The sequence below is a fragment of the Hirundo rustica genome, chromosome 3, assembly GCF_015227805.2.
Source record: "Hirundo rustica isolate bHirRus1 chromosome 3, bHirRus1.pri.v3, whole genome shotgun sequence".
Taxonomy (NCBI): Eukaryota; Metazoa; Chordata; class Aves; order Passeriformes; family Hirundinidae; genus Hirundo; species Hirundo rustica.
Window position 1 is genome coordinate 89279271 of NC_053452.1, and position 23782 is coordinate 89303052.

At 35.1% G+C, this 23782-nt stretch overlaps 1 protein-coding gene across 1 annotated transcript in view; it reads left to right on the top strand.

Moving 5' to 3' along the window:
* EYS (eyes shut homolog) overlaps positions 1-23782 on the top strand; it is a 718062-nt gene that overhangs the window by 7920 nt on the left and 686360 nt on the right. Inside the window, 1 exon segment of the mRNA XM_040058168.2 lies at positions 10499-10658. Coding sequence (XP_039914102.1) covers positions 10499-10658 — 160 coding nt within the window.

A 23782-nucleotide genomic window follows, 5' to 3' on the forward strand; every position in this document is an offset into this window, starting at 1 on the left:
CTATATCAAGTAAGATAACTGAAAGGTATTTTTATAGTAAGAAGAATATATAGAAAATTGTGGTCCTGTGTCATTACCCACAAAGATGAAAATCACATCTGTGTTGCAGCCTTTAAAAATACATTGCTTGAATTATCATCTGTTGCTATTATTTTAACCAGAATCAAATTTCTTATCTATTCATAAACATGTTTAAATTAATACAAATTTAAAACTTTGACAATTAAACTGTAGTTTGGTGATGTTCATTCCAACTGACAGTTTGGGGAAAAAAATATTAGATCTGCTTTTATTAACTCTCTAAATTACTCCTGAAAATGTTAAGCAAGGTGCAGAATCTTGTCCTTGTTAAACTCCCTATGGTTGGTGATTGCCTGTCCCTCTAATTTGTCAAGGTCTCCCTGTAGGGCCTCTCCATCTCTGAGGGAGCCTAAAGCTCCTCCCTGTTTATTGTCACCAGCAAACTTACATTGTATTCCTTCAAGTTCTTTGTCCAAGTCATTTAAGAAGATGGTGAAGAGCACAGGGCTGAGGATGGAGCCCTGTGGAACCCCACTAGTGGCAAGTCACCAGACTGCTGTGATGCCATTCACTCTAACCCTTTGTGCCTGACCTGTGAGCCAGCTGCTCACCCATCATGTAACCTGCCAAATTATATTTTGTCCAGAAAGATCCTGTGAGAGATGGTATCAAAAGTGTTGCTGAAATGATTGTGTCCACTCATTTTCCTAGATAAACTAGGTGGGTTTCCTTTTCATAGAAGAAAATGAGGTTTGACAAGCAGGACTTCTGCTGATGAAGCTGTCTGGCTGTGACTGATGACTGCAACACTCCAGGTGTTTCTTCAATACTTCCCAGAATAATATTTTATATGGTTTTACCAGGCACCGAAGTGAGATTGACAGGCCTGTAGTTTCTGGGGTCCTCCTTCTGTGTGTGCAGATAATCATAGAAAATGGTAGTGTAGTTGATAATACACAAATATGATAAATATTTCTTGGTGGACTGCACTAAGACTGCTTTTTTTTTTAGAAAAAACATGTTCTGGGAGTGGCAAATTCAATGCTGTATGCATAGAAAAATGAATATGAATTGCACAGTAGTGAATGCCCCTGATAATCAGTGCAAAAGAAGGCAACTATTAGCTCAAAGTCAATTTTAAATTGTGACATCAGACCATTGATGAAGACAGAAAAACAATCCCTGTCGGAAAAAAGAAACGCTTGTATATATAGAAGCATTTTTCAGTTGTCATACTTCTTTGACTGTAAGTGAAAGGTCATCATAGCCAGATATATCATCTAAATTGTTTTAAGAAGGTTGCAAATGAGGAAAACGCTATTAAAAATGAGGTTTATAAAATAAAGTAAATAAGTAATCTAAAATTATATTCTCAAAATACATACAGATTGTCAATCTTAAAACAGTCCATATCTTCTCAGAAGAAGAAACAAAACAAAACAAAACAAAACAAAACAACAACACAACAGAATTGAAGAACAACTGTATTTAAAATATTCAGCTGTTGGTGCCAGAAATTTGGAGCCACATTAGCAACAAAGTGATAAAAGTATTGTGCATGGTTCTGAGCAGCTACTACTTCTATGTACTATTGATTACAGCAGGAGCATTTTCAAAAGCTTTCTAGGTAATATGGTTCAATGCTGTGTTTCAGCAGTTTCCCATCAGATCAGTGCCAGGTCACATCTGTCCTGTGTGAATAACTTCACCAGACATTGAATTTTGTGAGGATCTACTACTATGTGATCCAAACCCCATAACTCCCACAGAAGACTGAAGGCCTTATTGTGGATTACTTCTAGTGGTCAATGCAGCAGACTCATTTCACTGATGTTAAAAGGTTAGGAAAAGAAATCTATTTTCCAAAGTTGCCATGAATAGTGAAAACATAAATCCCCCCATTTTATTTGGGCTCTGAAGAAGATCAAAGATATGATGTTTACCTTGTTGGTTTCTAAAGTACAAAAAGACAACACTGCAGCTTTGATTTAGTTTCAGAAATATGGATATCATTTGGACATAAAATTTTAACAGGTGACATACACAATTCTTGAATATGAACAGATCTTCTCTCAAAAAACACTGATATGAAAAATTCTATTTCTTACTATTGATTTCTCAATTATTGCAAGAAATCTGCAATCGATTGAATTCCTCCAGATTTGCAGCTGCAATGTTGGAATTGCTTCTAAGAATAAATATAGTCATTGTATAAGTTCTGAAGAAAATATAACATAGCACTTTATTTATATACATACCATAGCAAAGTTTTTAATTAGTGTACTGGTTTGACAATTTTATAGTAACTCCAATTACTTAGAAGACACTAAGGGGGCACTGTTTTAAGAAAAGAAATAAGTTAAAAAGTTTGAGCATAAACCATACTTATACAATTACTGATGTGTGAACCAATTTCAGATTTCAGCAGAGTTTTATTCAATAAAAACATTTAACTACATTTTTATGACAATATGATAACCTGCTTCTTAAAAATATTTTTTAAAAATCTGCCCACAGATACACTTTTCATTAGATTTTTCTGTTCTCATGGCAATTTTTCTTTTTCTTAAATGGATTTTATAAGTGGAAAATCAGTGTTCTTGTTCTGCAGCTGATAATATTTTCTCATTGCTTTTAATCTGATTGTCTTAAACAATTTATGGCCATAAGTATCTGTTTTCCTTATCTTTACCCAAAGACAGAGAAAATATGAACAATGCCCAAAAAGCAAGTGATACGGGAGAAAGAGCTGTTGTTTTTAATCATACTGCTGCCACATGCTAACCACCTCAGGGTATGGAGTGGTTTGAGTAGAGTTCTCCCAGTGATTTAGAACGGCTCCAGCATAGCCTCTGGCACATGTCTGGGCAGTGAAAGCCAATAGAGTATACAAACAAGAAATCACTTGTGGATGTAAAGCTTTCCTCTAGGTCCCAAGGGTGTATCAAGTACCTTACTATCTATTTATCCACAATAAGCAGTTTAGATCATGGTGAAAATAATTCTCTCTCCTTATGATCCCCTGTTTCTTCCTCAATCATTAGTATTAAACTGAAATAAAAACACAAAACCAACCAAACAAAATAAAGATATTGAAAAAATTCATTAAACTAATCCAGTGCAAATTCTGAGGATAACAGAACTCTAGTTTACTGGTGTTTGAAAGCCTGGAAAGAAGTACAGTTTTGAGAACACTATAGTGGGAAAGGTGAGGTAGGAAAACTATCAATTCTTTGACATACTAGCTGTCTTTACTTTCTAGGGAGAAACCATTGAATTGCATAAAAATGACAGAGTTTAAAGGTTAGTTGTGATTACCCACAGAAGTGCATTTGAGGGACAAGAAAGTGCAGCTCTACAATGGTTGCTACATACTCTCCCATTTGTGATCTGCCATACACTTCCTATGGAAGGGCATGCAAATTAAAAATGCATTCTACTTCTTGTAGCATGTAAAAATGCTCATTCATGTGTGTGGGGTTTTTTTGGTTTTTTTTTTGTTTGGTGTGTTTTTTTTTTTTTTTTTTTTTTTTTTTTTTTTTTTTTTTTTTTTTTTTTTTTTTTTTTTTTTTGCCTAGCAGCTCCTTACTATTCTACAGGCAACTATGTTTCAACTTATATGGTCTGCATAGTCTATTTTGTCAATATCCTTTTTTCCTGTCATCCTGACGAACCACTGATACGTGCAAGTCTGTAGGCTTACAGCTAGCAAAGAAACTGAGTTATATAGATGCAAAAAATGAAGCTGAAAGATGAAGAAGCAGCAATGTCATTGTAAGGTCCATTTCCATTTGCCAGAACTACAGTTGAGACAAGGTCTAAACAAATTACACATATTGCCAGAACAGAAGAGCTGTGTTGGCAAGCAAATGCACACTAGGGCAGCATTAAAGAAAGAGAAAACAATCTCTGCTTTCATTGTGGGTTTTACCACTACACCTACTGTTGATCATTCAAAGAAAATATTTGAAATTTCTCTGACAAGCTGTACTGACACTTGCATGTGGAATTTTGTACTGAAATAATTGCCAATGGATGTCCCAGTACCTTCAAAAAGTGCAAAAGGAAATGCTACCGACTTCTAACTAGTGTTCCTACAGTGCAGTGGAAGTAGATTTTAAGTGCTTTTAAGGCAGCATGAAGCTAAGCAAGAAAAAGTAATGGTTTTAACTTCTGCAAGTAATTTGCCAGGAGAAAACTGATTAATGAGAACAGGTGCACATACACATTTGTGTCAATTCCCTTCAGAAAATTTTTCCCCAGTCACAATATTTTGCTTTCTTATATGGATGGAAATTTAATAATGTTTATCTAATAGTATGATTCACTGTAAGAGGATAGAAAAAATAATATAATGGAAAAGAGTAGTATCTAAAATCTTGCCCTGGAGATGGCTCTGTGGTTGTTCATGTTATACTCTTCTGATTTTTTTCTCACATCCCTATAATAAAGCCCTATAGTGTTTATATTTGGAGCTTTATGGTGAATCTCAGGTATTTCAACAACAGTGTGCACCAAGAGGATATAGGGTTGATAAAGTAAAATTATGAGTATGCATTAATAATCAGTGACACTATGGGTCACACTGTTGTAGTTGAAATTAAAAAACCCAGCAAATATGTTCTGTCAAAAGACTGCTGTGTTCTCTAGCAAAGCAGGAGAATGTATTTTAACATAGAAAATGGTCTTCACCAAAGCTAATATGTTCCTTCTGGGGCAATGTGGAAAGGAGGATAGAGGAGGGAGCCCCTCTTTCTCCTGTCATTTTTCCCCTTGTCAAGCTGATATGTGCTGTCATTCAGCAGAACTTGTACAGAAATTGCAATCAGGAAGACAGAGGTCCAGATTTCATCGCTTCCAGGTTTGCCTTTGTGGGTTCAGAACCAGGCCCATCAGCCAGCTGTCAGGCTGGGAACCAAATTGCTTCTCTGCAGAAGAGCAGTGAGCAGTGCCAAGCCCCACAGGATTGCCTGAAAAACCTTTGTGAAAAGTCTGCTACTCTAGTCCTCTTTGTAAACTCTCCTCTGAGGACCCACTCTCAGTCCTAAAGCTTTTTGATAATGTTTAATCCCTAGAAGTCTGGCTGAATTTATAACCCAGAAGCAAAGCACCTCTATGCAGAATTGGCAACAATCTCCAAAGTGGAGCTGTCATACTGCTTAGACCTCACAGCCCTAAGAAGGCCTCCAACTTAGTCTTAGAGAAGCCATTTTTGTTTAATGTATGAGAGGAGAAATAACTTCTAGATCACATATCCAGAACTGAAAGGCTGTATAGCTGAGAGAAAACATTAAATTGTTTAACAAATTCAGTTCTTTAAAAATAAAATACACTGGGGCTGTTTAAAAGCCCTCTGCACCTTTGTTTTCTGAATATAAAAAGCCATAAGGAAACAAACATTGAATATATTTGGCATATTATATATTAAAGCAGTTGGTTAAAGGGATAAAATTATTATGAATATTTACAACAGATCTACTACCAATGCTAGGAGCAATGAAAATTTGCGCTGCAAAGTCTGTTGCTCTCAGATGCAATTTTTATACTTATGTACAACATATAAAATACATTATTGTCATTTTCCTTTTTGAAAAGTCTACAGTGTCTCCTACTGTTTCTCCCCATGGACCATATGAGAACATTATAGCCTCATCTTTGTGAAGCCACTTTGCCACTATCATTAATTCTATTGATGTCTCTCCTGTGTTTGTCCTTCCAGCTGTGTGTTCAAAACAGCAGTAGTTCAAAGTCACATACTTCCATTAGGGGCTAGTTTTACAGAAGTTAATGAGTCAATTTTCTTTCACACAGTAGCAGTAATTCTACAGAAGAGTTCATATAAATTTTAAAATGTCCTAAACAGTTTTTCCTTCTTCACTGTTTAATTTAGACTTTATCAAAATTAATTTTCCTGCTTTTCTTATTCTATTGAAATAAACACCATCAAAGCACCCTAGGTACATTTCATATGTGCTGCTAATTATCTCTGAGCTGTACAGAAGATAATAAACAGTCAAAATCTTCATGAAATAAACTAAATATCCATATTTGGAAGAGCAAATTTTAATGAAAAATATTTAATTAAAACTGAAATCATGTAATAATTTCATGTATCTTTCTACAGTGGATCTGAATTTATATCGTAGAAGAGCATATAATTGAATATAAATGGACAGCAAAACACACATATAACAGAAATGTTCTGATTTATTTTTAAATGCACTTTCTGGGAAGTCAAAATCAAGCCTGTACTCAGGTTTAAACTACTTTTCAAAAACACAGAAATTCCCCAGATTTTTTCTTTACTGACTTCCCTGTCGAATAAGGAGTTGGCCCCTTGGGATAAGGAAAAAGTCTGTAGAAGGAGTACATAAAAATTCACTCAGCCAGCTCAGCACTGTGTATTTCTGAAGCCCAATACTAATAATATTTTTTTACCTGTTTATTAATGCCAGTAAAATCAAACATACATTTTCCATATGCTGTATAAATGTTGCGGTGTCTTTGGCAGCTGTTTCGAATGGTTTGGGTTTGAAGTGACCTTTAGAGGTCATTTAGTCCAAATCCCCATCAACGAGCAGGGACATCTACCACTATGTCGAATTATTCAGAGTCACATTCAACCTGACCTTCAGTGTTTCCAGAGACAAGGCATCTACCACCTCTCTGGGCAACTTACACCAGTGTTCCAAAATTCTTATTATGAAAAATTTCTTCCTCCTATTTAAACTGAATCTACCCTCTTTTACTTTACAAACATTATTCCTTCTGTTGCTATATAACCTGCTAAAAAGTTTGTCCCTATCCTTTTTATATGTTTTCTTCATTTAAACAATTTTCAGAGCTCCATCAGTGCAGAAAAATAAAAATACTATTTATTTTTAATCACTTGGCCAAACAGCATGTTTTGAGTTCTTGAAGCCTTTTTGTCATAAACCAGTCACTCCAGTTCCTAATGTCAAAAATGGCCATAGAATAATTTGAAAATATAAACCCTACTAAGGATGTACATATAACTCAGATTGTATTTGTGTAATGGGGGGCAGCAGAGAAGGGTGGGCAAAGAAGAAAATCTGAGCATAGGAATAAGAAACGTAAGAGAATAATATAAGATAAATCAAAAATTGAAAGCATTCATCCCCAGTTTAATGCCTAAATTTTGAGTAGAGTTGGAATTTTCTCCACATACTTTGAAGGGGGAAAAGCAGTCTAACACATGAGCATCTTCATTTTGCAAGTCATCTTACCAGACAATTGAAAACTGTGAAGGAAAAAGAAAGGTTATCATACCTGTATGGCATGGAGATGATTACAATTAAGCTTAAAGAAATTGCTTAATGTTTGTGGAAAGTGCTGGCTTAAGCATCCTTAAGACTTGTCCTTCAACTATCCTCAAAATGATTCAGGCATAGTCTGGAAACTGTGATTCAGTTTCTGAATGCTGTCTTGCCAGCAATATGTTTCACCCCAGGTGCAGAAGTCACTTTGCTAGAGGAAAAGTAAATGTAGTTTTCACACAATTCCATCTCTGAAAACATTTTTTTTTTTTTAAGTTAAAATGTATAGAAATAGGGTTAGACTTCAGTGAACTTATTTGAAGTTCTTTCTTGCAGAACAGACTTAAGACTTGTAAGAAAGACCTGTGAAGAAAGAAAATACTGGCTAAACAGATTTTGCCAATAAACAGTAATGCTTAGTGACTGCATAAATTAATGGTTGAGTTTAGTCAAGGTGAATTTCCAAATGTGTCCTTATAAAAAAAACTCATAAAGGAGAAACAATCCTATGAATCCCAGTTGTACTGGTACAGTGGCAGAAAAAATGAGACCAAAGAAAATGTATGCCCACTGCTGAATGAGGTGGATGACACTGTGAGTTTTTACTTGTAATTGGACTGACCTTGTATGAGGGTATTTATAAATGTCCAAAGGGCTTGACAGGATACATGTATGGAAGATGAGGGAATGGGCCAGTGTAATCAAATAATGATAAAGGGTAGATAGCTTTATCTAATACTGGATTGAACTAGTAAAAGCATTGAGCAGGTTAAGTCACCAATCCCTTCTGCCCAGCACTTGTTAAGCTACCTCTGTGGCATACTCTGTGATGCATAGAATTTCCACGCACAAAAAATAAGACTGACAAAATTGTAACAAATTTGTAACAAGTCTTGCAGAGCCATCAACATTGTGAAAACTTTTCAGCATATGAGGAAAGGCTGAAGGATCTTTGTTGAGCCTTGAAAACAGGGAACTGAATGGGGACATAATTCTTTTCTTCAGCTCCTCATCAGGTGGTCATAAAACAAGATGGGGACAATTTTTTTCTCAGAAGTGCATGGCCCTAGAATGAGAGGCAACTGTCAGAAGTTGCAACAAAGGAAATTATGGCTAGGTGTTAAGAAGTAATTGCTCATGATGTACTGCAAGTGTACTTAGGCGCTGCAACAAGTTGCCCAGAAAGGCTGTGGAATTGACATCCTTGAAGATATTCAGACCTCAAACAGACAAGATCCTGAACAACCAGCTAGCATCTAAGCAAGGAGTTGCACTCTATAACCTTCAAAGGTCTCTCTCAATCTAAATAATTCTGGAATCTTATGAAAGTAAAATAAATTGACATACAGGATAAATCATGTTTCTATAGGCTTGTCTGGCATAAGCTTTGTGAACTAACAAAGATAGACAAACCCATAGATACAGTTACCTAAAACATGCCATCTCATTTTTACCTCTTATAACCTTTCACCTAGTAGTGTCATATTTAATCAACATAATATCAAGGACAGGGACAGTACATAGCAGTGAAAGGTGTTCCTGGAGATCTAGGGGAAAGAAATCAGGAAATGTCAGGGACGTGTATGGGTATTGTCACAACAGAGTGATGCGGGAATAAAAACACAGAAAATACAAAGGGCTATACAGCTTCTGGAGAACACTGAGTTATTCCAAGCCTTGGAATATTCCAAGCCTTGGAAGGCAAGTCACACTAATTCTGTAGGCTATCATGCTCCTCTTATACCTAGGTCACTTTGGAGATGGCAGTCTACTTCAATTATCTGCTGTTTCAATCATTGAATGCAGAGATTCACAGTAAGAGATTCGCAACAGCACGGTTCTCTTAAAGTTTTCACCTGACCACCACTTAAGTACTACTTCTTTTTATAAAATATATATGTCAGATAGGGAATTAGAGATCACTGTAAAGAGAAGGTTTAAAAGACTGACAGATAGGGCCAGTTTCCAACTTTAAAAGCAAACATGAATTAATTCACAAACAGCATACTTAATGCTAGTAGTTTTCAAGATAGTTAGGCATTGTAAGTACACCTAGGTACCGTTACTCTGTAACATTTATATTCCAAATTCCCTGTGATCAAATGATGCTGTGGAGCTGATGCTGAAGAGTGAGTGCTGACTGCTGTGGTCCCTAGTGGAACTTAAGAACAAAGGTCAAAGTAATCTGTCTCATGAACTCTTTGATGAGAGAAGTCATTACTGAATTGAGCTTGTCTTCTGTCTCCATCCTTCCTCTACATATTAGATGGTTTGCAATATTTTATCTCACCCCCAAGCACTCCCCCGAGCCCTCAAAAAATGATGGTCTATTCCTGGCATGACTTGTCTTTTAGCTTTTTCAGTAATTTTTTTTTTTTTTTTTTTTTTGTGTAGTCAGCAATATTCTGCCTATTTTCTGTGTCTTATGCTAATCTTGTTCTTTGGCAACTTTCTTTTTACTTTTAAGAGTCACTACAACACATCTCTCTGTCTTTGGTGGTCACATGTACACATACTAACATAAAATATTTATGCATTGTGAACCTGGTACACCATTCCAGTGTTCTAAAATACTTGCATGGTAGCGTTTGCTATGCTGTTTTATTGACCTTATAATGGGATTCAAGGCAAGCTATTATTAATTATATTTGATCAGAGCACTTATATTTGTATGAGTTTCACAGGACTTTTTTTGAGAAGCTAATATAAGCTTCAGATTTTCCCCTTTCTTCTGAATAACCCATTTTAAATTATTTTATTTAACAGGTAGAGTCTGCATGTATAACAGAAAATATGTACTATGTTTTCTGATAACTGTTGGTGACAGTGTTTGTCTTGCAGGCTTTGTTATCATCAGTGCCCAATTTCTCTCTCATCTCTATCCCTTTAAAATCTGTTTTGCACACTCAGTTCCTCTGTTCTTGTTGGCATTTTTACACCTTACAGCCAGTAATTTCCTCCAACTAATATGTCCTTTTCCCCCCCAGTTTTTCTACTGACATGGTAGATAAATTTTGCCTCTCTCAACTGTTTTATCATCTGCAAATACAGACATGAAGAATAGTTTCATCTGGGTGCAACACTGTGTTCTACCACACTTTTATTCGGTAGTAAAATACAAGACCCAAAGAAAATTCTACAAACTTTCACATTGCATTTTCATTTTGTGTTTTCTGTGTTTGTGTGTTTGTTATGTCTAGTGTCTCTGTGCACCTGGATGGACTGGAGAATTTTGCCAATTTGCTGAAAATGCATGTTTAATTTACCCAAATAATTGTTCTGATGGAGCAACTTGTATTGATCTGAGTCAACTGAGAGAACAACCTTTGTTTCAGTGTTTGTGTCCTCATGATTTTACAGGTAAGGCATATAAAAATAATGTAGAAGTTTTTACTTTCATTTCCTTTTAAATATTCAAATATAAGAATGCTGCATTAAAGAAAAAAAAAAAAAAAGGGGGGGGGGATAAAGAAGTATTTGGAGAGTAATCACACCTCAGCATTTTCTGCCCTCTCTTGTGATGCCTATAAAATATGAATGGAATTTACAGGTTACAATTGAATCTTCCAATTAAGGTTAAGTAAGAATAGTCCTAGAATGAACTTCAGTTTCAGTTTAAAAGACTAAGTGTCTATCTATGTATAAAAGTTTTGCATGTGAACTATATATGTCTGACATCTATGTATAGTTCCTCGATATCTAATTAATAAGGGAAATGGAGTTCAGGAAGTTTTCTAGTTCATATCAACCTGTATTTACTCAGACAACTTTACTTAATCCCACACCAAATCAAATTTCATAAATCACTGGTGGTCCACTAAAGTATTTAAATAGAATGTGGAATTCGGCTCTCAAAAACTAAGTAAAGCATTTTACTTAACTAAAGGCTAGTCTTCAAGGTTCTCTGTATTGCCAGTAAAACACATTTTCGGGGGGGGGATGATGTTTGTTAGTCATTGGCAAAAGTTCTTTAGCAGTGTTTCTTTTTTAGTTAGATACAAAAGATTCCTAAACATGTAGTTTATATTAAACACACTTTTTTTAAGTGGCAAAGTAAATAATTTCTGGGTTTTTTTTCACCAGCCTTATCCTTTAAATAGAAGCTCATTGAAGTTGGATTCTAAAATCCTTCATTAATCTTTGTCTAGAGAGGGAAATGAAAAAGAAGATTCAAATGTGAGTCACTGCAGGTTTAGGTAATATTATGGAAAGAGACATTAACCATATGTACATTATTTTAAAGATAAGTGCCAGAAATATTAAGATAACTTAAAAAAAATAATAATTTGAAATATAAGAACAGTGTTTATTACACAAAGAATGAGAATCAATTTAATCTAAAGAATTGATGGCAATAGACAGAGAAAACAGGCTTTAAATCTACTACCCTTGAAAAAGAAATAGGAGTTTAATAACCCAGAGTTTTAACTGTCAACCTTTCTTTTCGCTTCTCTATTATCTCTTTAGGATTTTTTTTTTTTTTCAATCTATGCTTGAATTTTTTTTTAATTAGTGTGACACCTAAAATTATGGATGGACAATTGGTTAATGAAAGTAATGCTTCGCTGCAATACTTTAAGTTTTTTGAGATAATTTAAGGTTTCTAGTGTACAGTATGATAATGAAACAAAATTTTAACAGGTTATAATAAATGTCAATAAATACATTCAATTAATAGCATTAAACCTTGCTAAACTCTGAGTCTGAACTCAGAGTAATAGATTTATAGAGTAATATATGGTAATAGATTTTTTTTCTTTCCTTTTTTTTCTTTTTTTCTTTTTCTGCTTTTAAATAGCCAGTTTCTTCTTCAGTCTTCACCCATAAAAATTTAATTTATACCTTTTTTGGTATAAATATATTGTTTCATTTATGTATTTGAAAAGGGAAATGTAGCAATTTTGATACATCTACTTCACTCTGAATTAAATAGTTTCTGCAACCAGAAAAGTTATTGTAGTTTCACTTCTATTGGTTCTTAATTGTGTTTCTAAGTTATAAACACAACAGCTGCAGCTTTTGCATTAACATTCAAATCATGTTTGGAACAGACATCTTAGTGAACACAAAACATGACATGATGTAACATCAGATGTGAAAAGTAGAACTTTGATTTAAAAAATAATAAACCCACTTCAATTTGGTTCCATACTATTTAACAAAACCTTGTAGAAACTTAACATATACACATGACATTTTAAACCACAGATTTTGTTTCTGTTTATATGTAAAACATTTTGGGCCATTCCTCAGAAAAATGTTCCCATGTTAAGTTGAAATGTTCAGAGAATAAAGGTTTGTAATATATAGTTATTTTTTTGTTGAAGAGGTGAAATTATTTTTGTGCTTTCAATTTCCTTCTACAGTTAGTTTCTTACTTTCATTTTCATTTTTCTCTTCTCTGAAAGTGCATAAAAACCTTTGAATTTACAACAGAGCTTGTAAGTAATACATCTTATGACATTGAAATGATCCATATCAGCAATTTCTCAGGTCCTGCACAGTAGACCAATTGTCCTTGAATAAGCTTCCTTTAATCTATTGCTTTCCCTCCTTGTGTGTAGAGAAATCATATTGGCAGGAATTGATTTGGCATGTTAGACACTTCATTCTCAATTCACAGAAAAGTCCTTTAATTAAAATAATCTTACTACTGCTAAAATGAATTGAATCCCAAGAAAACTCACCAACCAGAGTTTAAAGTACTACGTCAATTGCATACTTTTTCCTTATCTTAAAATTTTTATAACACTAATTAAGATTGTTCATAGATTTACCCACAATTTATTTTTTTCTCTTTCATTGTTTTATTGAGACAAGTTTTTTTAATTTCTACAAGTATATGGAAAATGTATATAACATACTTTAATGGAGGTTGTGCTATTGATCTATGTAGGATACTTGAAACGGTATTCTGTAGAAGGTATCTCTGGTGCCAGAATAACTAATGTCCCAGAGAATGAGATATGGAATATAAAAGTTCCTGTATCTTTTGTAGTCTGGTTAAGGCAATGTTTGTACTAGTGAACAAAGAGATTACATGGCCTAATTTTAATCCTTCTCTCTGGTCAAATTCACATTTTTAAATTCTTTGGTTCTCAAGGATACAGCGGTGACATATTTTAACCCTGGTGGGCAGCCAACTACCAAGCATCTGGTTTGGGTTGGGTATACCTCACCCCAGTGAAAGAATCGGAAGTACAAAAGTAAGAAAACTTGAGATAAAAATAAATCATTAGGTCTAGCAAAAGCCCTTTACATAGGTGAAGCAAAATAAGCAAAATAAGGAATTCATTCAGTACTTGCTGTAGCCGGCAAGAGTTCAGGTTTTTTTTTTGTTTGGTTTGGTTTTTTTTTTTCCCCACAGCTCTAATTCCTGTGGTAAAGATGAGCAAGTAAAGGAATTTTTGAAGCACCATGGGAGGTCCCTGTATCACAGGAGTGTACTGGAATTACACAGCAGTATCTGTCTCAGCAACAGATGCTGCCATTTTAAGCTTTGTTCATTGCACTCTATATGTTATTGCCATTGTCACCTCTGAAAGAGAAATTGTTAGGGCACATAGATCCCAAACATCAGCGGCCATCTAGTGAAATAATGGAATAAAGAAGTCACTCGATAAGTAGTGCTATAGGAATTCACTCAGAATACTTACATTCATAGGTGAATAAAAAGGGAACAGCTTGTTGCTTTTCAGAAGACTCAATTTTTTATTAAAGAAGAACTTTCAGAGATAACTGACAGAAAGCAATAATAACAGTTGAAGTACCTCTCATTCTAACCCTCTTCAGGCCAGAAACCTTACCTGCTTTTTAAAATGCCTTTTAGGAGGAGCATCCATTAGTTAGGGTGAAAGGAAAATTGTTTTAGCTAGCTTGCTCCTTATCTTTGCTCCCAATGCAGGTCTCTCCCAATGCCAGTAAAAGTCCAAGAAAAAACAAGGGTTACGCTGACTCTATAAGTCAGAATGATAGTATGTACTGAATTGGAAGGAACCCACAAAGATCATCATACTCAAATCCTGGCTCTGCACAGGACCACACCAAAAATCACAATGTGTGTCTGAGAACATTTTACAAACCCTTCTTCAGCGCTGTCAGGCTTGGCACTGTGACCACTTCCCTCAGGAGCCTGTTCCCTCTGGGGAAGGAATCTTCTCTTGATATTCAACCTAAACCTGCCTCAACTAAGTTTCATGAGTGGTGGTGGGTTGTGTTAAGCTGTTTTGGAGTTGTTTATCCCGATGGTTTATCCATGCTTCCCCGCCCTCAATAAATCAGGTACCTTCCAAAGGTATCTCCTCCCCTGATCCCTCATCCAGTTCTCCTGACCCTGCTCTGTGTTAACCTGGGGCTAATCACCTACCTGCCAAGAACAGCACTCCTGGCCAGCATGGCCGGGGGACAGAGCTAGCCAGAGCCCCTCGGCCAATTGTCGTCACATGTCATTCACTATAGTTCCTTCACTGGTCACACAAAGAAGAGATTAGTACCTTCCCCTTCTCTTCCCCTCATGAGGGTGTTGAAAATCACATTTAGGTCTCTCCTCAGTCTCTTCTGAACAGACCAAGCGATCTCAGTTGCTTTTCATATGGTTTCACTTCTAGGCCCTTTCACCTCTTTGTGGCCCTTCTTTGGGTGCTCTCCAATAGCTTTATATCCATCTCATTTTCTGATGCCCAAAACTGCACCCAGGACTCAAGGTGATGTCTCACCAGAAGGTGTGTTGTGGAGACACCAATTCTTACAAAGACCTCTCACCTAAGATGATAGCTAGATGAATTACCTGAAAACACAATCGTTTCAGTCCATCTAGGGCATTCAACTGTACTAATCGTAATGAAAGGACAGAGAAGTAAACAATTAAAAAACAGAAAGGACACATTATCCATACTGGCATAATATTTAATTTGAAGCAGATAAAATTCTGAATTATAAGTGAGGGCTAGGGCTAATATCTGATGGCATTGTAGCATACTCGAGGCTGGCTGTGATCTGCAGTAGTTCAAGTCAACAATTTTTAATCAGGTCTTGATTTACACACAAAATAGTAAGGCTATTGAAGCTTTTGTGCTGGAAATACTTCTATTATTTTGTCATGTAGAAATTACATGAAAAGCCATAAGACTCTAAAAATGTACATGAAAATTCAAGGAGAAATGTAATATCAGTATTTAAGTTCTGTCAGTTTTTAGAATGGAACAAGATGCTGCCAGTGCAGGGGAATATTTATGAGTATGTTCATATTTCCTAATAGTTCAGTTTCTGATTTAATTTGCTGTGCATAGTATATTTTGCCAGTTGGAATAAGTAGGAATTTTGATGGAGTTTTTGTTCATTAAGAATAGTTATGGTAAACTTAAAGATGCTGGGTTTTTTAAATAAGCATGTCTGTGTCAAGGTCTGGACTTCTAAGTATATAATTAGTGAAGTTCTCAACTGGAAGACATGGTTTAAAATATGCCCTTAAACTTAGCATATGGAATCCTCCAGATAGCTACATCTGCTCATGAACTCCAAGAATTACTTTCAACCACCTCTATCAACCTTGTATTTTTTAAGACAAGTACAAGCTACTTGACTTTCTGGGAGTATTTCTACTCTCAAAATAAATTGAAGAGGCATTTTACATCATTAACTAAACATTTAAAAAGTAGCAAAGTTTCAGGGGCATAGCAGAAGGGCTTCCTAGTCACAATAGGAAAGTTTCTATGAAAGCCTCACCTCCAGTCCACATGCATATTAAACAGTCCACCATTTTATTCTCCTGCTTCCCACTTCCTACCATCTACCATGCCTCATTTTATTAAGGCATACAACTCAAAGATTTACCTGTCAGGGAGTTAGAACTGTGCTGATTTCCTTCAATTCGTCTGACTCTTCTGGGTTTACTGCTATTGATGTCTATCCTTTCCTTTTTTACTCTTTCAGAGTAAAACTTAAAAGTTTTTTTTGGTTTGGGGGGTTTGTTTTTTTTTCTCTCTCTGTGGATAGTTTATCTCTTATTGAGAACATCACTGCATTATTCATTCTCATTTCCAAATATATAAATCTGCTGTTAGTGTCAAGGGAAACTGTAGCTTTCTCTAAACTTTCAGAGTAGTTGGATAAATAGTGAACATTCAAATAGCTATATATCACCCCCCCCCAAAATCACATCATCAATAGGAAACATGAGGAATGTAGGCCTTTTGTGCAAAACCAATCTAAAAGTCTTCTGAACAAGTTGAAATGCTTAAAAAAAGTTAACTATAATAACCATAGACATTATTTTCTGCTTCTCAGCTGAACCTGTGTCTACTCAGCTAAGTACACCATTTCAGATCCTACCAAGGTACAAAAATTGTCAACAGCATTATAAATCACCTATCACACTAATGGGTTTAAAACATGATAGGGTATGCAGTGTAGATATAATTATAGCATGTTTAAAAATATATAATGCTTTGGAAAGATGAGTAACACTTTAGTGTGGATCTAGTGACTGTTTTCATTACAAAGCTGATCAGTGTAGCTCTGTTTTAGCTCTTTAAAAAGACCTCAGACTTACATCTTTTAGCTTTGAATACCAAATTTCCTCTTTAAAGTGTGGATAATCAGGTTAGTAGCATACTGCTTCCTTTTTCTCAGACACAACGTACAACATCATTAGCTGGCATAGCCTACTGTATCTCCACTGAAGCTGGAATAATGTTAATATATGAACTAAATAATTTGGACTTTCTTATGCTTTGTTTCAACCTTTGTGCTCAGTAGTTTTTACTTCTATTAAAAAAAAATAAAACCAACCCAGACACATTCTGTTCATATACAGTACCACTTTGTTACAGACTTAAAGCATGGCTTCATCTGTGTTAATGTATATTATTACACTTATTAATTATATACTTATTAATTAATTATACACTTATTAATGTATATTTTTCTTGTCACATAAGCAGACTTCTTAGGCACTTTAAGACCTATCTTTTTTTTTTTTGTTTTGTTTATTTGGTTTTTTTATCCTGAATCACACCAGAAACTTACATTCAGCAACAACTTCTATACTTTGGTCCTCACTCTTGGACTCTTTGAATAGCTCAGGTTTACTTTTTCTGCAATATATTTTCCTCCATTTCTATTTACTGAGATATATCTCACTTTAGACACATGTTCCTTCAAAATATTTGACTTTATATTTGTTTTTATTATACCTGTCGGGGGCTTACCCCAACATTGAGGTGGTTTCAGGGTCCTTTGCTCCCCTGCACAGCTCCGAGCCGAGCCGAAGGAAGAGACGGAGTTCTCAGGTTTAGATTTTTCAAGGTTGCATACTTCGTTTATTGTTTCTTATCTTACAATTTTCTCGGAGTCCGACAAGATGTTCGCAGCTGCATGGATTCCTCACGTCTCCCCCCGAGCTGGGCTGTCCTTATCTTTTATACTAATTACTACGTATTTCTTATTTACTATTTCTTACCAATGTCTATCACTATTACTAAAAAGGTCATCTTTACTTTGACCCAATCCTCACTAACTACTTTGTGCCACGTCAATGCAGCAATGGAGTGAGGGAAGAAGAAGGAGAAGGAGAAGGAGACAATGCCCCAGATTCTCCATCTTGTCCCCATTCACTTCAATGCTAGGAACCTAAAACTATTATTTTCTCATTCTGTGATAAGCTAAACTACTATTTCTCACATTCTTGTGGCATGTAAATCTTCTCTCAGTGTAGGAAGTTTTTCCCATGGACAGAAATCAAAGCCAGTGTCTCTCTGAGCTCTGGGCTGGGGTCCCAGACCCCCCTGCCCAGGTCCCTGACCCTCCAGGGCAACCAAAGGAATGCCCTGGACTCCAACAACACCTTTCTCCTCAGCATTTGCAACCAATTTAGTATAAACTCTGTATACGAGGTTTAATTTACATTTCAGATCAAACATATCAGAGAAGAATATTAAATAATATTGAATTTACAACAGAGTGCTGCATCCAGTCCTACAGCCCTCAGTGCAGGAAAGACATGGAGACAGTGCAGAGGACTGGAACAATTCTCCTATGAGGAAATTCTAAGACGGCTGGGGTTATTCAGCTTGGAGAAGAGAAGATTCTCTAGACAACTTATTGAGGCATTTCAATACAAAAAGTCTGAAGAGGAACTTTTTACAAGGTTCTGCAGCAATAAGTGAAAGGGTAATGGCTTTAAATTGAAAGACAATAAATTTACACTACACATAAGGAAGAAATTTTTCAGAATGAGAGTTGTGAAACACTGGACAAGGTTGCCCAGAGACGAGATGCCTCATCTGTGGACACATTCAAGGACAAGTTGGACTGGACTCTGAGCAACCTGAGTTAAAGATGTCCCTGCTCATTTCAGGAGGCTTTGACTAAATGATCTTCAAAGGTCTCTTCCAACCCACCCTATTCTATTACCTCACGATCAATCTTTGTGTCACCCACCCAAATTTAGACTGTTGCCTCAGTGCACTGACATTTGCCTTTACTCCAGGCTCATAGACCTTTATATGGTTCTCTCAATCTTTGTATCTAAATCATTAGTCTCAATTTACCAAGGAATATTTTCTAAAACTAAAAAAATCCCCACGTCCTCTCTGGAACCCAAGTGTGATGTTCAAGTGTCTTCCAGCGAGCAGAGGAACCTGCAAGTATGGTGCATTTTATCCAGGCTGGGTAGGATGCTCTTTCTGGAATCTATACTCTCTCAGTGAGTGTCTCTGTAAATGATTGTCTCTATTATTTCATATTCACTTAGGATGAGTGAAAAAGGGTCAAGCTAGATGAAATTTCTGTGTTCCAGGCATGAAAATGGTTTTGCATATTCTCCTAGTATCCTGTTGTGGTTTTTATATGAACCAGATTTTTTAATGAGACATATAAAAGACACTTTGCCCAATAGCAAAACAAAGAAACAAACAACACCTTCACTAGGGGATAAGAGGCTGTGAAAGACAGGTTTGAAAAATACTTTACCAAGAGATGAATCTTTATGGCCAGATTCCCAGCTAAATCCTGAATGCAGCTAAGAGAAAGGACAGATAATCTATTAAATGGTCAAAAGTCTAACTGTATGTTCCAGAATAATGAGTTCATTTAAGAGCCAAGGTTATTAAAATACATTTCAAACAAATTTAAAGTCATTCTGTAAAAAGTAACTTATCTAAAGACTGTGCTCAAACAACAGTTGCAGATGAACTTTCAGAAAGGACTATTTCTAAGTGCCCTTAAATGATTATTTGCATTCTAAACCAGTAGAAGGTAAAATTTTAACTGCATATTTAACATTTGAGAATAAGTGACCGTGTATAATTCATGCAGTTGTAGACAACTGCAATAAGTCATAAGCTGACTGTGATCAGTGGAAGTCTTTTTTATCTTTTAAAAAAGCTTCAAATTCACATCCATGTAAATAAATTATGACAGCTAGTAAATTTTGAGAATAAGCATAATGTTCACTTGAACTGGAAAATGTGTCTATTATATTTTGTAACCCCTTAGTCTATGAAGCTGGGACAGTACTTAACGAACCTAGGTGTTTTACTTTGGCTGCTTTACCTATTGGAACATGTATGCCTTTATGTTGAAAAGGTTATGTTGCTTTCCCAAATAGGAAATAGTCTTCTAGAACTCTGGCCCATTATATGGTGTAAATGTGCCTTATCACTTACACCTAATCAAAATCTAGACAGACTTAGTGCATGATGAATTCCAGTCTTGGAATTGTTATCTCCAACCCCAGTAAATTCTTGTTTTTGATGACCTAATGGAAACTATCTCTTTTATATGTTAATTAGAAAAGCTGTGTCGTTACAAAATTATTGCATTGTTCTTGGGTTTACCTTATTTTATTTCTTTCTCTCAGAAGAATAATTCTTCACAGGGATTTGTGAAACACCATCCTAAAATGGAGATACAAAGGAATCTTGGAAGTAAAATAACTGAAAAAATATAATTAAACCTACAAATTTCAACGAAATAAATATTTTTAGATTATTTTTCAAATACCACTGTAGATAAATATGTTCATTCTGATGCCAGCTGCCATTTTACATGGCTGCTTTTTTTTTTTTTTATTCCATTAAATACAGGGATATGCTAGTGATAATCAATGAATGAGCTATTTCAGTATGATATAGTTGAGAGATCTAAAATTTAATAATTTAGTCAAAATAAGTTGTCTAGATTTCAGCTATAGTCAGTGAAGATTTTTCAGTATCAAGTTTGCTCAACCCACCTAGAAGAAAAATGCTTCCACCAGTGAAAAGAATAACATGATCCTTTCTTTAATTTTCAGCTGTAGATAAAACATTTTTTTATCAGTATGAAATTATATTTTTTCTAAGAAGACTGAAAAAACCACATATATTAATATTAAATAAATCCTCATTTGAATATTTATGCTAATAAGTTTATAAGAGTTTTTTCTAATGTCAAAACCAAGTCATTTAAGCTTGATTGTTCCACTGTCAGGCAGAACTATGAACATCTACATGTGTGAATGTAAGATCAGTTCTTTATTTCTGCTATTTTTAAAATTCTTTTCTCTTTCACTGAAATTACTTGACTTAGGGAACCACAAAGATGTATCACTATACCTAGATTTATCTAAGAATGCATTTATTTCACAGTTCTACACAACTCCAAGGGAAAATAAGGTCATATTCAGAATCCATGGAAACCTGTATTTGAACTTCTAGCAGTTTCAATAAATATTACTGTAAGTGGATTTAGTGTATTTGAAAATAAATAAATAAATAAATATAAAGTTCCAGGAAGTGGCATAAAATGCGTAATTTTTTTAGTGTTTACAATGTCTGTACCAGGCTTTTCACTCTGTGACCTCATGGAAAGAACTGAGAATTTTAAAGGGCTCCACTCATATGACCTTTTTTGGACTGAGTTCAGGATGAGACAAATCATACAACAAAAGTGGAATTGACCTAAAATACAACAGCATCAATGTAAAAGTCAATATTTCAGAGAGTGAACCCTAACTGCCCGTGCTCTGCCAAAGAGCATATTTTTTTAAGTTCCTACTAGCTTCTTGAATGGTTGAAAAGTAATGGTTCTGTGATTATTTCAACATGTGCACATGTGTACATATGCAATAAATCTAATAGGGTGTTACAACTGCCTTCACAGTCAGGGAACAAGAAAACTTACAAAATAAGTCTTGAATTGTAGCTTCATAAAATTACTTTGGAGAAAAAAACATTTAAAAATAATTATGGTACAATCACTACTTGTACATAGAAAAGAAGTGTTAGGTCATGTATTCTTTTTGCTCAATAAACTTGTTACCACATGAAATAGCAAATGAAAAATGTTTACTGTAGATCATCTTTATATACTCTTTATTAGCACACTGATTGTTACATAGTTTCTGAAAAAAAAGAAAATATAATATTAAATTGAGAGCGGAAGTACAAAAATAGAATACAAAAATAGACCAAAGCAGATCACATAAAATTAAAATATATCTAGCAACTGTAAGTGCAGCCAAAGTCCAAAGGAATGCAAATTCTGTTTTATAGGTTAAAATGTTTGGGTCAATTAAAAATGAAACACACTACAAGTGCTGGCTTTACTACACTGTGCAATATAGAATGCAACTGTGAGTTACATGCTTTTTAAGAACCCTCAGGAAGTTATTTGATAAAGTCAGACTTAATGGTACATAAACCTCTAGAGGATTCTGTTGTGTTGAAAATCTTTGTTATGTGCAGGGTAGAAGCACACCATAGATGCATGTAAGGCCAAAAATGTATTGATAACATAACTGAAATATTAAAATTAAAATCATTATCAGGGCAAATATAATTGCTGCAGAAAATAAGTGAACATGCAGTTTTAACACAATGTTTAGTTTCTGTCCATTTTTATGGTATTATACTCACCCTTTTCCACCATCCTCCAGGTCTTAAGGTAAATGGTTTCATAGTGCTGCTGTTGGGAGCAGTGCTGCAGAATCTATAGTCCTTCACTGGAAGGAATGTGACATTCATACTGGTGGCTTCTTCTTCATCTCCAGGATCCACCTGGGGTAATTTCTATATGTCCACTTACACTTTTTTTTTTTTTTTTTTCATTGCACTGCAGTTCTATTTTGGATCTTAATTTACATTTTATGGTAGATCTAAAGCATACTGAACAAAATTTCTTTCCTCTTTTTAGCCTTCAGACCAGTTTTGTCTGGCTACAGGTCTCCATTCCTTAACTGGGCACTGGTGAGTTCCCAATCATTATGGGATCTCCCACCTCTGATCACAGCAGTGTTCCTCATATCACATCCTTTGTCTCTATTTCTCAAGTCTCTTGTTATGGTATCAGCCCTGCATTTGTATACAGCACTGCATTAGATTAGTAAATACAATAGTACCTATAACCTCTACTTGCTCCTGTTCATTTAAGCCTGTGGCTATTCCATGTAAAGATTAAAAAAACCAAAACCCTAAAGTAAATCAGAATAAAAAAAACTATTGTCACAATTAAGTCAAGTAAAATATCACTGCAGGAAAGTCTCAGTGCAAGGCTTATGGCCTATTGCTAGAAAAGGCAGTGTCGTTGTACAGCATTATGGGGAAAAAAACCCTCAGTTTACTTTTGGAATTTGTATCAAATTTGCCACCTTCCCTTCTTCTGGTCCCAAAATCCATTTAAAAGATTCCTCACTCTTTTTATGTTGCTTCAGCAATGTCACATTTTAGTCTCTTTAGAATTCTTAGGTGAATTTTACCTGTATTGGGTTATTTGTGGTTATTTATTTAAATAAATCAGTAAATTTCTTATCAGTTATAGACACAAGTACACCAATTTATCTGTTTCTTAGTTGGCTGATACAAACCCCAGAGCTATGTAGTTGTTTTAGCTAATCATGGATTCTAAGCTAACAAATACACAGATGAGAAACAAGGTATATTCTCTCCGGTTTATTGTGTTGATGCAATTAAATGGCTCATCGTACGGCAAAGTAAAAATTCCACAGAAAGTGGAGGTTGGAAGATTCATAAAAGGAACATAGAGAGGTTACGTGTGTGCGTGTATGGGTGGAGTCCAAAAAGCTAAAGCTAAGCTGAAAATGAAAAGAGCAAGAATCAGGTAGGACAAGAAAGTTTCCTCTAAATATATTGGTAGTAAAAGAAAATTAAGGAAAATAATTAAACAATTTAACTTTTACGAACATATCCTTAGAAAATAAGGTCATTTACAAAAATAAATAGTGCAACTCTAGTCTTTAATCAAGTTTTTTCACTTCTAATGTTGTAAAATTTCTTTTTTTTCTCTTTATTCCTTGGGCCTGCTGAACTTATTCCTGATAGAAGAATAACATGCTTAATTGTGCACAAAAATCTTGTTTGAGTTCTCTAAGTACTGCATTTCTCAATTACTCAGCCCTTACTCACTATGAAGTGATAATTAGGCATTAAAAGCTAAGTGGATTACTGTGGAGATTTCTCCTCATATCCATTTATCATTTAATCAGACTT